The following is a 16426-nucleotide window of genomic DNA, read 5'->3' as shown; positions in this document are numbered from 1 at the left end:
CCACACTCCTTTTAATGCACCCCAGGATATTGTTGGCCTTCTTGGCCACAATGACACATTGCTGGCTCATGGTCAGCTTGCTGCCCACCAGCACTCCAAGGTCCCAGAGCTGCTTTCCAGTAGCTCAGCCCCCAGCCTGTACTTGTCCATGGGGTTGTTCCTCCCCAGGTGCAGGACCTTGCACTTGCTCTTGTTGAATTTCATCAGGTTCCCCTTGGCCCAGCTCTCCAGTCTGTCCAGGTCTTGCTGGATGGCAGCACAGCCTTCTGGTGTATCAGCCACTCCTCCCTGCTTGGTATCATCAGCAAACTTGCTGAGGGGACACTGTCCCTTCGTCCAGGTCATTGATGAATATGTTGAACAGGACTGGGCCCAGCACTGACCCCTGGGGAACACCACTAGTGACAGGCCTCCATCCAGACTCTGCACCATTGATCATGACCCTCTGAGCTCTGCTGTTCAGCCAGTTCTCAATCCACCTCACTGTCCACTCATCCAACCCACACTTCCTAAGCTTACCTATGAGGATGTTATGGGAGACAGTGTCAAAAGCCTCGCTGGAGTCAAGGCAAACGGCATCCACTGCTCTCTCTTCATTGACCCAGCCAGTCATGCCATCCTAGGAGTCTATCAGACTGGTCAAGCATGACCTCACATAAACTGCAGAAGTAAGCTAAGGAACAGTAAACAGCTTTGCTCTTTCCAGGTGAGAGCCCTAAGCTTTAGGAAACCACTCTTACGCTCTGCCTCTCATTAATCTTGATCTATGCTGAGTAGAAACAAGATGATGACAATAAGGGTGGAAAATCCCTCTTCCTCACACCCTGCATCTCACCAGGGTAATCTTTTGCCTAAATGCCAGGGACTTTCCTGAGAAGCAGAAGGTAGGCACTTGGAGCCCTTCAAGTTGAAGAAAGAACCAAACTAGGGTTGTGGGGATGTGTCTCATCCACCAGGCTGTGCCACATACACGTACGCTGCCACAATGGTTTTATGAAGGTCTTCAGTCAGTCAGCGTGTTTTAAGGGCAGCGTGACAAAAAAAAACCCCAAACACCTCAGCATATTTAGAGTGCCAAATTCCTGGGTCTTAACTAGCTGAGACATATGTTATGTGCTGAGCTGTTTAATCCTGCCAGTACTTGCACATGCAGGCCTGTAACTGGGGCAGCTCAGGGTAAATTTTCAGAACCAAAATACGGTACTAGGTGCCTATATTGGGCTCAAGGATATACTGCCCCTTACCACCCACCCCCAGCATGTCCTCTGCTTTACTGGTAACACTGCCCACGCAGCCCTGTGACAAGCCAGAGCTGGAAACACATCTGGGCTAAGGTTGGCCCACAAAAAAGTAGAGTTGGTTTTGACTTTGATCAGTTCATTGATGCAGTTTACTGGGCAACCGAGTAGCTTGCCCAGCCTGACAGAGGGCACAGTACCCGGAAAGGCATACATGCACAAGAAAAGGAGGTTGTTGTTAGCTAGATCTAGACTTTTGGACTGATCTCTACTTTAGAAATAGAGATGGAAAGTAATATTTCCTGACTTTTTTGAAAAACAGTAAACTTTCCTTAGAAAGCATGACAAACAGATTGAGAGGTAATGATGTAAGTAATAAACTAAGATAAATTGCTTCATACTTTCTAAATAGTCCCTCTGAGTTATAATGATCTGTACTGTTGACTTCTTGAAGCACCTTCCTTTTCCTGTTTGGACTTATTTAAAGTATCCTGAGGATGACACTTAAAATCTCAGCAGTCTAAACAAAGTATCAAGGAAGTGTCACGGGGGAAAAGACAGGGCTTTAACTGACAGACACAGCTGTGAACGAGGTGTTAATTACACAGGAAAACATGGAATACATTGAGAAGGCAATTTTATCTCCATTTACAAGATGAGCTAAAATGTGATGTATGACATATAGCAAAGCCAAAACTTGACAAATTTTCTGAAAAATCAGTTATTAAAAAATACAAATTGGGGGTAGTTATTTTTCACTGTCATTTATTAATTACCCAAACACTTACCTGGTGAAACACAGAAGAAACACTTGCCCTACCTTTTATCCAACCATTATATTATTAGTCATTATACTATGTGACATGTGTATAAAAAAACCTGTAGAACAATCACACAGATCAGTATGAAGCATCAGTCTTTTCTAGGGGAACAAAAGCCCCTTTTTTTTCCCTACAGGAATCCTGCTAAACTGTCTGATATTTTAATTTAACACAGAAATACGTAAAAGGCCACTACCTTTCAGAAATTACTTTCCGATACAGGGATTTAAATGTTAGGAATACACACAGCTCCTTCTACTTGCCAGCACTGCTGCTTCTCTATGACTTCTCAGCATCAGTATGGAAAAAATTAAAATATATACTACAGTAAGAGTGTAAGTAAAGTAGTTTATGTTTTTATTTAGGATAATTAAAACAATTAGAAGAATGTTTTTGATAAGCCCATTATGGCCTCGCCTCGAGCAGACCATGAGCCAGACTGTGACTAAATATTTACAGTTTGATTCTGAGTCTTCCTTCTAGCAAGAAAGTAGTGAAAAACATCTTGGTGCTCTCTCTGGTTCATCGAGTGGGCTTAGCAGAGAGCCACGCTTCCCATCTCCTCTTCAGAAGCAGATCTCAGTAGCCCCGTGAGGGCTGTACTTGCTGCCATAGTGCTGTGCGTGGGGCATGCAGCCGGCACAGGAGGCCCATTACCTTTATTTAGTTGAGTTCAATGAGCAAATATTGAGGTTATAAAACCACTCAAAATATAAATAACTTTCTAGGCATGACATGCTTCCTTTAACTAAATAAAAGATGCAATGCCACCTACATGAACTTAAAAAAGATAAGCGATGTCAACAAGTTGTCTAACGATACTTAGAATAATATCTAAGGAAAAGAAAACCAAAACAGTTGCTAGTTTTTTTCCTTTGTGCTGCACACATTTTTGTTGGCAATGTGATAAGAAGTTGTCTAAATGTTAGTGCTATTGCATCCTGTCCCCTTGACTCATGAAATGCCTGCCCTCAACTAATTTGGACAGTCAGCTACTTTCCTCTTTTCCATAGGACAAACTTCAGCTACAATATACAAACAAATCATCCAAGTAACAACTGCTTGGTTAGGGGCAAAAAGACAAAATATTAAAAATAAAATAAATGAGAAATTATATGCTTCAGCAAACCCCAGCTGAGTGCCTAGCTGAAGTACGCAGTCAACTGCACTCTTTATTCCTCTCTTCTTTTGCCCCTTCTGTTAATCCAAATGACTTGATGAGCTTTGCCTTACATTAGATGAAAATCTGTTCAGAAGAGAGAGTCTGTGCATCCTTCCATAAGCTTGTGCTCTGATTCTGACTGCCACCCCTGGGCACGGCTGCAGGTCCAACACACAATGCAAGAATTCAAAGTCTGTATTGTAACCCCCTGCTGTATCATGTTGCATCCATCTATTCACATATCTCTAACTATAGAAGAGTGAGATCGATAATCCTAGTGTCTAAAAATAAGCTGCAGATTATTTTAGGATAAAATCACCCTGAGTTATGTAGGAACACTGACATGATTTATGGAATTAATAATTTAAAGAACCCACACTTGAGTATGAAGGGAAAAGTTCTTAGTATAAGCCTGTGTGAATTTTCAAGGGAAAGTGCTAATTAGCACTTCCTAAAACACATCATCACATTTCAAAACAGGAACTGGTTCTAGAGAAAGTAGGAAGTTGGGATTTAAAGTCTTAACTACTGTAGTTATAATGCAAGATTGATGAGACTTACATAACGTTTGCCAAGCTTAACTAAGATTCTTTTGAATAGTCCTCAAAACCAGATTGAAGCAGGAGGCAGGTGGAAAGTAAAGACCTCCATCTCAGAGTGCCCAACCCACGGACACCCCGCCAGATCCTTGGGCATCTAAACACAGCCATGTGAGTGGAGCTCTGGGCAGTTAAAAGACTGTTTCTCCAGATGCCCAAAGTTGCCACCAAGCAGCCAGACAAGTCCCAGTGCCTATGCTAATTCAGAGTACAGAAAAGAGGCTTTCATTCATCTCAGTCCTCTGAGCTGATATGCATAGTGCATATAAACTTCCCAGTTTTCCCTCTGTCTGTAGTCACAACCCGGCACTCCTGGCAGCTCACCTGGAGTTTGCAGAGCTCCAACTGACCCTAACCCACAGGAAACCCAGCCCACGCCAAAGCTGGTGACAGCCCACTGCTTCATGGTTTACCAGAAAAAGTTTGCCACACTTCCATTTTAGGGGAATGAAAGCAGACGTCACATGGCAATATCAGTAAGAAATCCAGTTCAAGAGCTAATTGGAAACAAAACATTAGAATTAATCACAAAAATCCGAGCAATCACCCATCCAACAACAGTGCTACCCATCAGTTGTGGGACAGGAGAAGGTTCTCCAGGATCCCAATTAACTATTTGAGAGTTCAGAAAGTGAAAATTACAAACCTACAACAAATGCACAGGCTGCATACAGAGCCATTATTTTCCATCATGCATTTCTCCAAAAGTTTGGTAATATTTAAAGAGGGTTTTGACATTTAAACACCTGACTGCACAACTGCTCTTAAGAGTTTTGTTATTAACTTTGGTAGTGTTGCAATTGCAAAAGCTTTTTATGCCTTAGAAATCTTACAGTTTGGATATTCTTTTTCCTAAATTGGAAATCTATGCTGCAGTCAATGAAATCTTTTTAACTTCAGTAATACAGCACTAGGACTTAAATGTACAATTCCTTCTTCAATCCTATTAACCTCGGCCTTGAGGATGTATTACGGTAACCAGTGTATTACAAATTAATGTCTGTATTAAATGTTAAACCTGAATAAACTCACAGGAAATAAGACCAGAAGGCAAGAAGTTAAGCCATTTGCAGAAAACAAGTGAAAGTCTGCCCCTCATATCCCACTAAAGCCTTTCACCGAAACATGGCTCACAGAAGAATAGAGCGTGCAGACCCTAATCCCCTGTCTTGGAAGAGAAGTCGCTAGGGAGATCCTCACTAATGCAGAAGCATTCCTGAACTCAGCCTTGGCTTTCTAATTTTAGGAATGATTCCAATAAACTCTAGTTTTTTCATTTTTGTATTAATAAAATGGTAAAAGAGAGTGCCTAGCCAGAATATATAACATTATTCAAACACATTTAACAAACATAAAAGAAGTCCTTAAACAGGCATAGCAGTGCCAAGAAATAAAATGCCACAACCAACTTTGCCAACAGATCCGTCACAAATTTGCCAAATTCCATCACAATTTTTCAACTGTATTTGCAAAAGTGCATTTTAAATTCAAAATCACTTGTAGAAATATTTTTCAACTATATTTAGATATTTTTGTAATGAACACTTTAATTTTTAATTATGAGAAATAACTTCCTATTCTCTTATATTGCTCTACTTTTTGCTAAGAGACATTAAAAGAAATATCGATAATAGAGTATTTGGAAGGGACCCTGAAAATTTTAAATGAGATCTTAAAAGTGAAATAATTTCTGCTATTCCATTAAAAGTTATATTTGAATTTCTTCAATGGAAAATAACAAAGAAATTAAAAAGCCACAGAACTATTTTCTAATTGACAAATTTGCCTTCAACATTCTAAATTACAACCTTTTTCATCCCATTTTTAAATGCCAAAGTGGGAAAAATATAATATTTTTTTTAAGCTGTATCCTATGTTACTGGTTATTTACTTTGCTTTTAAGGTAGAGAGGCAATCTGGTAGAAAAAATGACCATTATCTCCTTCTTTCACATTAACCATTTGTAGACTGTTAAATACCTGAGTGAAGCAAGGTACAGCACTCCAATGTAAAGCTAAAAGTCAGGCTGGAGCTTTGCATACTTAGAACAACTTACATCAAAGTCAAGAAGGACTTAGAAGATTAAAAGAGATTCCAAAACTCCAGAGCTGTAGCTGTGAAAAATTCAGTTTGCTCTGTGCCAGGAGCCTGACCTACTATGCAGTAATTATCATTGCTCTGTAAAGCTTGTTTTATAATTGGTTGAGTACAGCATTTACTCACTGAACTAGAAAACAAATTATGTCAAAGAAATATTTAAGTTCTATACACCAGATAAATGCAACTTGAATTTAAATTAATCTAGATGTCACTCTAAATAATTATGTTAAGAAAGTCTAACAGCTCCCCACCCATTTATTTAGGAAGATTTTATACTGTGTCATAATAATTTTATTTGTGCTTTATTAGAAAGGCTTGTAATCTCAGAGAGTAATTGATTATTAACATAAGGCAAATGCTGCAATTTCACAAGGTCCCTCCAAACACATAATTTTAGTGAAATCAATGCTGAAACACTGGATATGACAACCCAAAGGACTCTCAGTTTTATGAGGCATTTAATTTATTACTAAGATAATGCTAAAATAACCTCCTCTTAAGTGAAGTATTTGGTATTATAAACACAACAATTGGAAATAAGGAAGTTGCTTCAAAAATATTTACTTCAAGACACCTGGAACTTCCCAAGGAATACAGAGTCAGGAATACAGCTGCGGTATCGTAGAAAGATTTGTAAATGTTTGAACTGGATTCAATCACTGAAACCAGGGAAACCACCGCAGTGGAGAATCAGTCTGTTTAAATACACATAAAACATTTCAAAAAACCCTACTAATCCATAAAAATGAAGTTGTTGGCAGCTATACTGAGAATAAGCTAGACCTATTTAAATAAAAACACAGAGAATCATCTGGGCTGGAAGGGACCTCTTAAGATCATCTAGTACAATCCCCCTCCTCAAGCAGGATCATTTGTCCAGGACTGTGTCTACTTGACTTTTGAATATCTCCACAGACGGAGACTCCACAACCTCTCTGGGCAATCTCTACAGTATTTGACCACCCTCACAATAAAAAAGTGTTTTCTTGTGTTCGGATAAAATTTCCTGGTTTTTAATTTGTTCCCATTGCCTCTTGGTCTGTCACTGGCAACTACTGAGGAGAATCTGGCTCCCTCACATCAGGTATTTATACACACTGGTAAGATCCCCTCTGAGCCTTCTATTCTCTGGGCTGAAGAGTCCCAGCTCTCTCAGCCTCTCCTTTTATCAAAGATGCTCCAGCCCCTTTAATCCGCTTTGTGGCTCTGTGCTAGACCCACTTCAGTAAGTCCATGTCCTCCTCGACGTGGTCTCACCAGTGCTGAGCAAAAGGGAAGGGTATCTCCCCTGACCCGCTGGCAATGCTTTTCCAAATGCATCCCAGGATACCGTTGTCCTTTTGTTTTGCCACGAGGGTGCGTTGCTGACTCACGGTCTGCTTGTTGTCCAGCAGGTTCTCAAAAAAGTTTCTTCCCAGACAGTGTGCTTCCAATGTAAACTGATACCTGGGGTTATTGCTCCCTAAATGCAGGATTTTGCATTTCCCCTCGTTGAAATTCATGTGCTTCCTCTTGCCCCAGTTCTCTGCTACATTCTGCCCATCGTCCAGGTTGTTAATGAAGATGCTGGACAGTACTGGCTCCAGTATTGAGCTCTGGGGTGCACCACTAGTGACTCGTCTCCAACTGGACTTTGTACCACTGATCACAACCTTCTGGGCTCAGTTGTTCAGCTGGCTTTCAATCCACTTCACTGTCCACTTATCTAACCTGTACTTTGTCAGCTTGTCTGTGAGGTTGATGAGATGAAGTTATGGGAGTGAGTGTCAAAGGCTTTGCTAAAGTTGTGGTCAACAGTAACGACTGGTCACCTCTCACCCACCAAGCTAGTCATCTCATTGTAGATGGCAACGTAGTTTGTCAAGCATGATTTCCCCTTCATAAATCCATGCAGACTATCCCAATCACCTTCTTGTCTTTCATGTGTTTGGAAATGTTTGCCAGGAGGATTTCCTCTGTCACGTTACCAGGGATTGAAGTGAGGCCAATTGGCCTGTAGTTCCCCAGATATTCCTTCCTGAAGATAGAAGTAATATTTGCCCTCTTCCAGTCTTCAGGAACCTCTCCCAGTCACCATGATCATTCAAAGATAATCAAGAGCAGCCTTGCAATGATATCAGCCAGCTCCCTCTGCACTTGTGGATGCAACCCATCAGGCCCCCTGGACTTACTGAGCTGTGTCCTCCACCTGATGCTGCCTGGGTGCAAGAGTCCAGCAGCAAACAGTTACTTCAGTAGCACCCAGGTCCTGCGCCTTGTGACCATCATGTTTAAGGATGTGTATGCTGGACAGAGAAGGTTTGCTGGCCTCTTCTTTGTGCCCTTCTGCATGAACTGCTGTGCAAAATGCTGCACATCTATTGGCTGCTTCTGTTCTCACTGCACAAACTGCTGCATCACCTGGCCCTTACATAGTCCTCTTCCTGGCATGGGCCAAAAAGGTTGTTGACCCTCATTAATCAGGGGTCAGCTATAACAAAGGCTCAGGCACCCTTTGTTCAAGGACAGCTGATGGAGTGCGTTAGAACCTGCTAGAGCTAACCCTTACCTTAACCTTACCTGGCAGCAGCAGGCACCCTCAGTTTCTTCAGAGGTTTCCCAGAAGCACCCAAATCCCAGAAAAAGTGCCCAGAAGTTCAAGGTATCAAGAAGATCTCAAAGAAGCAGAAACTGCTGCACAAAATGCTGTGTGTGTTAGCTACATATGGGGCCTGGCTCTTCCACAGGCACACTGAGAATGAAAAATGACCATTTCTAGATTTCACAGTATAGCTGTCTAACAAAGTTGCTTTGAGGCTTTGCATTAAGAGAATTTTTGGAATTTACTAGAATATTATAGTAAAAAATAAAACTATTTTCAGAAAAAATAGGATTTATAAAAAATGCATCAAGTTCAGGGAAAATCCCTGCTATAAAGGTATCCAATGAAATTAAGCATCGATTTCCCAGACTTTTGGGCTTATATTTTGGAAATATAAATTTCACTTCACTGCATTTAACATAGTAAAGGCAGAGTCTGGAAAACTCCATGCAGTCTGTAATTATATGTAGTAGAACCATTTAAGAAAGCACAGCAACATGACAAAAATATTTGAAGACTTTTGAAAATTATTTGCATGGGGAGCTGAAGGGCCTTAGTTGAATTTTCCCCAAAATAAATGGATTGGTGATTTGATTGCAGAGGAAAAACTTTAAACATCTCTTTAACATAAAGCAGACATTAAAAAAAAAAACAGTTGTTGAAGGCTTAAGCTACATGCTCAAGTGTAAAATAAAAAGCACATTTTGAAATGTGGGATTGACAAGAAACACTAGGACTAAGAAATCAAGGAGACTTGTGAAGTCTCTGTTGTTGATGTCTTTCAGGTGAAAAACTGTACTTCTGTGAAAGGTATACTTAACTACAGTGCAGGAGTTTTGAGGAAAATAATAAAGTCCTGCCTAACAAAGAAAACCAGAAAGATGGCGCAGTTGTCCACTGTGGTTTAAATTCCACGCAATGTTAGGTTACCACCCAATCCTTCTATTTTTTTTTTGGTAAGTAATATTGGACCAGGGACTTTTCTGAGTAACATCTTACTACTTTCTGAAGCTCCTGATGTCATTCTGAGCACTGGTGTAATAGTATCAAGTTGCTGCAGCAATAACATGCTGCTCTGAATCCTGAAGCCAACATGAGGGACACTGAAAAATTATGTATGAAAGTAATACCCACAGAACGGTCTAGCATCTCATGCAGGAATGAGGAAAAGGGAAGGAGTAGCTGTCCCTACTGGCCCACTTCTCCCAGTGACCAGAATTAAAAACAAAGGCTTTTACTTAGCAAGGCCTCATGTCTAACTTAAAACACTTCACTAAAGCTAACAAAAAAACAAAGTTATACTAGTCACTAGTGCTAAAGCAAGGACAAGCACTAGTCTTTTTGTAAGAACAGCAAAGGTTTGAGGAGTCCTTGCACCCACAGGAAAGCACAATGCTGGCTAACACCATGAGTGTAACTGGGTACCATGACAAAAGGAGAAACATAAGGGCAGTAGATGCTCATACAAAATTTAAGTTCACTCGACAGATTGTCACAACAAAAAAAGACCTTTCATTGAGTATTGTATATGTCTCAGGTTAATTGAAGATTCAGAAATAAGAATAACTATTACTTTACTCTCCAATGTAACACCCTAAATGAGGATGCACCACGTATGATGAACCACTGAATATCTTTTTTTTTTTTCAGAGGTAAAACAAATGCTAAGTAATTTCATTTGTGTAGATACAGAAGTATGGTAGCAAACAGAAAGCTGATTGCTTCACTGTAGGCTCACAGCTCTGTTCTTCTTTATTGCTCTGTAAGGGAAACAAGCTATATAAGTCTGAAGATCAATATTTGGACTACCTCATTGCTCATGAAGGTTGCTCTCCCCTGCATAAGCCAGCTATATGCAGAATAAGAGGACATAACAAAGGAGATGAGAGAAAGAGGTGTCACAATAAGTGGAGAAAGAACAGGAACTAACGAGTTTACTCGTATAAACATAACCAATACACTTGCTAAATGCTAGACTATTAATGTGTTTGTTTATTCAGAAAAGAAATATTTATAAATTTTGCTATTATATCAGTATGAAAGAAGTAATATGCATAAGAATCCAATTTTCATTTAACACTGCACTGGTTCTTCTCCATGACTGCACTACATCAAATTTGTAGTGAGTTTGGAATTTTCTCTCAAGCAAAGCCAAAAAATAGAGCGTGCATCCTGATACAGGATCCTTTAATGCTGCACAGATCTAGTCAAAGAGCTTTCAGGGTTTCACCTCTCTCATTCTGGATGATCTCCCTACAGCACATTTCTGTAAATATATCACATTAGTGTATGCTGTTTTCTGCAAACTCTTTCATCCTTTGGGATATCTGGAAAGCATCCAGGGAGACCATCTTGGACAGGAGACATTTCACACACTTCTGTCATCAAGTTCCATGGCTGACTTATTTGTGTACCATCATATAAATGTGTAAGAACCTAACCTGCTCTTTGACGTGGGAGCAAGATCATATCCCAGAATGATCATATAGGAGTGATCAGATCAAGCCACAGAAAGTGACATATTTATTATTTTAATAATCACGTGTTGGCTCAAATGATACCACATAACTCTATCTATAGTGTATCCATTGGACAAAAGCTGTTACCACCTTCTTTGAAATAATGCATTGATCCCCCTTTGCTCTTGAAATAAGTAACCTGTAGTCATCATCTAATTCAGTGATGCTGTAAATTTGCGCTTGTAAGCCAAGTTCACATATATGTCAGTATTTTAAGGTTGGCATAACTTTGAACTAAAATTCTACAATTCAGTTAATCTTTATGATTATTATAATTATACAATGATATATAATTACACTTATTCTATTTCCATAATAATTATTATATGTTTTTACTATATAATTTTGATGCAGATTATTCCTGTGAGGTGAAAGAAATACTACTAACCCAGACTTATTCCTCATAATAGGGGTACATTTGCCCTAGTTCCCTCTATAGTGAATGCAGGGAGATGGGTGCCCACTCTGGGACAGGGTCCCACCTTTGGTATTTCTTAGTAGCTCTAATATTAAACTCTGATCTTGGATGTTACAATAAAATCCCATGTAAAACCCTCTGAAAATAAAAATGCATGGCTCAGGTGAGTTCAAAGACGGAAGAAATCCACTGGCATGGCTTTTTTTCTTCCCTTTCGATCTCATTTTGTACCGTTGCTTACCTAAGTGACTAGCTCTAACATGAGCCTTCTACATGTTTCTTTCAGTTTTGACAAATATTATCATTAACACTGTTAATTTTCCTCGGTTGCTTATATCTTGCTTTAATGTGTGTTGAGAGGTCTCTACCTTACACGCTTAATGATTATCCTCTCAACTCCTTATTAATCTAAGCCTGATTTTCAAAGGAGTTGAACGCTTAAAAATGCTGCTGAGGTAAGTGGGAATTAAAAATCTGAATATATCAAGTACAACGCAAATGGAAAGTTTTTAAAAATTCATGTTCTCAAAGTGTGGCGTCCAAGTGTAATAGATACTTTCAAACATTTTGGAGTTCCAGTCTGCAAAATAGGCACAATATCACTTTTAGGTCTGAACAATATATGTTGAAGAAAAATTCATTGGTTAGTTACACACTCAATATTATGCTTTAATCTTCAGAAGACAGTCCATGACAAAACCAATAATTTCATATAGTGTTGTGGGATTGTGGGATTTCACTGTTGTGAAAGATTTGGAGGATCTGCTGGAAGTAGAACGGAGGAACATGACATCTATAATTAAATAAAAAGGAATATTTAATAGCCATTATATATGCACTGTTCTGTTTGTCATTAAACAGAGCAGAGATCTTGTTACAACCAGTATGTTATTGTGTAATTAAATGTATTGGAAATGCAAATGCACATCAGAGTTGAATTAAGATTGCAAATTATGTTATTAATGCTTGAGCAGGGGTGGCCAGCAGAAAGATAATTGTTGTGAACATCTCACTGGTAGAAAGATAAAGACAAGGCTCTACAGTCGGCTGTTCCCATTGTGTGGCTTGAGGCAACTTGAGCTGAGATTGTAAAACAACCAGTACTCCTGTTTTTATAGATATTGGGTATTAATAGATACTGGATTGAGACAGCAGTTCAATTTTATGTGCAAATAGGAAATGTCCATGATGAATGTATCAACCCCTAATTCCCACTGCAAAATGGAAAAAAAAAAGTATTTCCAAATTCATTTATCCACCATTATATATAATACAGTGTGTTAGCTCTGAATCTTTGCCTCAAAAAATTAAGTTCAAAGAGTGATGTCTCTTAAATGCAGCGATATTTATAATGATTCCTAAAGGAGAACTAATATACTGTCTGTTTCTGCAGATTCAGTACTCCACTGAAGAACACTAAAATATGCTGAAATTGGATATCCATACCTTTTCAGTATTCTGGATACTTAACTGCATAACAGTAAGAGTGACAGCAATTATAAAATCCTCAATAGCAAGTTAATATGCTATTAAATATGCTTCAATAGCTTATTCACCATGTAACTTTTGGTTCTCCCTTACCACGTTGACTTTTTCTGAACAGGTTCTTGACCCTTAATGTGAAACTTAACCTCAGCTTTCAAATTTACATGTTCAATGTAAGTGAAATTTAGTACTGTTTTTATAACTTAAAAAACAACATAAAACATAACTTTGAAGCCTACACGCCATTACTCATTTTGTTCAAGAACTGGTCTTCTGTTATTATTATTAGTATTACTGGAATTATTAAACTGGCCTTTAATAACTCACTGTAGTTGACTCAGATCAATGACGAGTAATACTAAAACCTTCCACTTCAGATAATTTAACTGAGATACTAAATACCAAGATGCCTAAACAAACCAAGAATTATTGAGACACCCAACTTCAAAACCTCAAACTGGGGACAATTTAATTAATAAAAATATTGAAATGTTTGAGTCTTCCCCAAACTTCTAGGAGCAGACTAGATTAAAAACTCTCAAAACTGAATTATTTCTTGCAATACCACAATCATAAATATTTGTTATCTGTTCTATTGAACTACCAAATTCAATAGTTTTGGGAAAACAAGAACATAATAATACAGAGAAATCAGTCAGTTACTTCACTGTATTAAAATTCTGAATAGCCAAAGGTTTATTTCCTGTCTTGGGCATAACCTCTCCCCACCTCACCCCTTACTATATATCTCTCACCTTTGTATATATATCTTAGGCTCTGACACTTGCATAACGGCACCTACAACAAAACTTGCATCACTAGTACTGATTTCTGTTAATATTTTAGATAACGACCCTAAATTCCTATTTTTATACCTCATAGACATTGTACGGTATGGCCCAGCCCCACAATGAAATGAAAACTTCTGAGCAATTTTGATACTCTTTCACTTAAAATTACAGCAGAATCATGTTGCACAAATGACAATATTCTACATCTGTGCTGCCAGTCATTAAAACACTTTAGATGGTTGAAATTGTTAAATCTCCTTCAACTGAAGAGAAACCTCAAATGTCAAAGCTCAATTTGCTGTCAGCATGCTTCATACTCAGCTGCTACCTTTTCATTTTTTATTACTGCTTAGAACGAAGTCACATATCAAGGTCAGTTAGCACACTCACCAGTTGTTCACCAAGTTTACTCACCCTTTGACCTTCTTTGCCAGGTGGACCTTGGGGACCCTCCAGCCCTGGCAAACCCTGAAAATACAAACATTAAACAAATATAACATTCAGTGTTATTTTCATACCTTATTATTCTATAGAAGTAAGACTAAGCCAAAGAGCCAGATGTCAAGACAAAGCATTTATTTCCAATAATAAAAATAAGTTATTATGAATAACTTATTTCAGGATAATGTTATATTCAGGTACAAGAAAAAATGCAAACAATAATTATTAATCACATTCCTCCATATAAAGGCTGAATCATTTGGAAAAGAAGAGGTAAGTCAGCACTACTTAAGCATAGCTATATTTAACTATGGTGTTATACGAAAAGTGATTTATCTTGTTAAGTTAGGATGCCATAAGAAAAAAAGAAAAAAAGAAAAAAAAGTTAGATTAAATGAATGACAACCTACTCTACAACTCCAATTCAAATATAGGCACTGAAGGGGGAGGGGAGGGGAAGGGAAGGGAGGGGAGGGAAAGGGAACTAAATATAGCAGAAGGCCTTATGCTTGCTGTATTGTAAGAACCAGCCCTGTGCAGCTTCCTCTGCGTGCCTGGCTCGGCTTTTCAAAACCCTTCAGAGTCACTTCTCCCTTGTCCTCTCCCCTGACAGACAGAGGAGCTTTGGGTGTTTTGAACATATCCTCAACCTGTGAGCATTTCTTCTGAACTGAGTGCAAGGATCTGCCTTTGCAGTAACAGACAGAATAGCAGACTGTTTCTGACGCTTTGGGGCTTTAATTTTATCTCTGATTAGTGTACGATATAAACATAAAGCCTTCATATTACAGCTTAGAAGGGTGCCCCCCTCCCCTTACTTTATGAGTCACCTTGGAACACAATTTTTTCAAAACATTATTTTGAGGAAGCCATCCAATTTCCATTATAGCAACAAGAAATATAAAATCAGTTTCAACATAATCAGCAAAGAGCACTGAACAGTTCTACTTTGTAGAATTAAAAAAAAACTTGGATGTAATATTGCATATTCTTACAGGGTATCAAAAAATTAAAGAACTTTTGCTTAGTTGATTTAAGAGTTTGAAATATTAAAACATTACATTCTTAACCATTTAAATTACCTAGACTCAGGTATTGCTTCAGCTTGAGTTATATCTTTGGTCAAATTCTTAACTCCTTATTTCGAATCAGTTATACATATTTATTGCCCCAATAAAGGTAAACCAAGGGCCCTTGAGAATCACATCTTTAAAGTGTTCAGATTTCCAAAAATGAATTTAGAAAATTCATTTATGACCTCTAAATCCCAAGACAAACTTGAGAGAGTAAGTGGGCATGCCAAAGCTGCTAGCTCATATATCTTCAAGTGATGTTTTAAGTTGATTAGTATGAAGTCTGACTTCAGTTTTAAATAAAATGAGTCAGTTCAAGAGCTTCTCTGTTCCTATAATTTTCCTACTTTCAAACACTGAAGCTAGAAGAGTCCCCCAGACAGTATTTCACTATAGGATATTTCTCCTTTCACTTTAGTTTATAGTGTAAACAAGATAAGGTTTAGGATCTTTTACAAAACCGATGCATCTTTCCCCCAAAATTTATGGAACTAGGATATGCATGACAATGTTGTGTCCAACAAATAAATCATGGTAAGTTAATTACAGCGCAGTCATGTAGTTTATACATGCATAAACCCATAAAGCCGTATGCGAATTTGACCTCTGTAAACCTTCTCCGCTTTTTCCTCAAGGTTGTTTGGAACTTGCAGAGAATTCTGTCTGTCCAACTGTTAGCAATATTCTACATTTGTAGAGAAATTCTGGGAATTCAGGAAGAGGTGCAGTTTTGTTTTGTTAATATTTCATTTCTCTTGACAACGTTATGCAGAGGAATGAGATGAAAACCTGTAACATCTGTTTTATGGAGGAGGAAATACTTAGCCTCACATATCTGTACAATAAGGCTCCAAGGGGACAAGAATTACACAAGAATGTAACTGCACAATAATGACAATCAATAGCCAACATTTTTGTCCAAAATGTACTTTTATGCTTTTTCTTCTCTCTACAATATTATTGTCAAGAAAAAGGAACCAGATAAGGAGGTTTATCTTCGAGGAAAGGGAGGAGAGCAGTTTACAATTGGTAACTAGGCAGGGAGGACTACCCTGTACAAGGAGCCACATCCTGACATTGAAACTGAGGTAAAAGTTCACACTAACTTCAGTGGGATCTTCGGTTTAAAAAGTGATAGGACAACATGAGCCATGTTAACTAACACGGCTGTAAAACTCTAATAACTTGGCAACGGTAA

General features: G+C 38.5%; 1 protein-coding gene across 4 annotated transcripts in view; it reads right to left on the bottom strand.

Moving 5' to 3' along the window:
- COL19A1 (collagen type XIX alpha 1 chain) overlaps positions 1-16426 on the bottom strand; it is a 209722-nt gene that overhangs the window by 74240 nt on the left and 119056 nt on the right. For all 4 annotated transcript variants that reach the window (XM_075087052.1, XM_075087050.1, XM_075087053.1 and 1 more), the window contains exon 16: positions 14129-14182. In XM_075087052.1, the coding sequence (XP_074943153.1) occupies positions 14129-14182 (54 nt within the window). The remainder of the gene's footprint in view (positions 1-14128; positions 14183-16426) is intronic.

The sequence above is a fragment of the Phalacrocorax aristotelis genome, chromosome 3 (genome assembly GCF_949628215.1).
Source record: "Phalacrocorax aristotelis chromosome 3, bGulAri2.1, whole genome shotgun sequence".
Classification (NCBI taxonomy): domain Eukaryota; kingdom Metazoa; phylum Chordata; class Aves; order Suliformes; family Phalacrocoracidae; genus Phalacrocorax; species Phalacrocorax aristotelis.
This window is presented reverse-complemented; position numbering and strand designations above follow the sequence as displayed.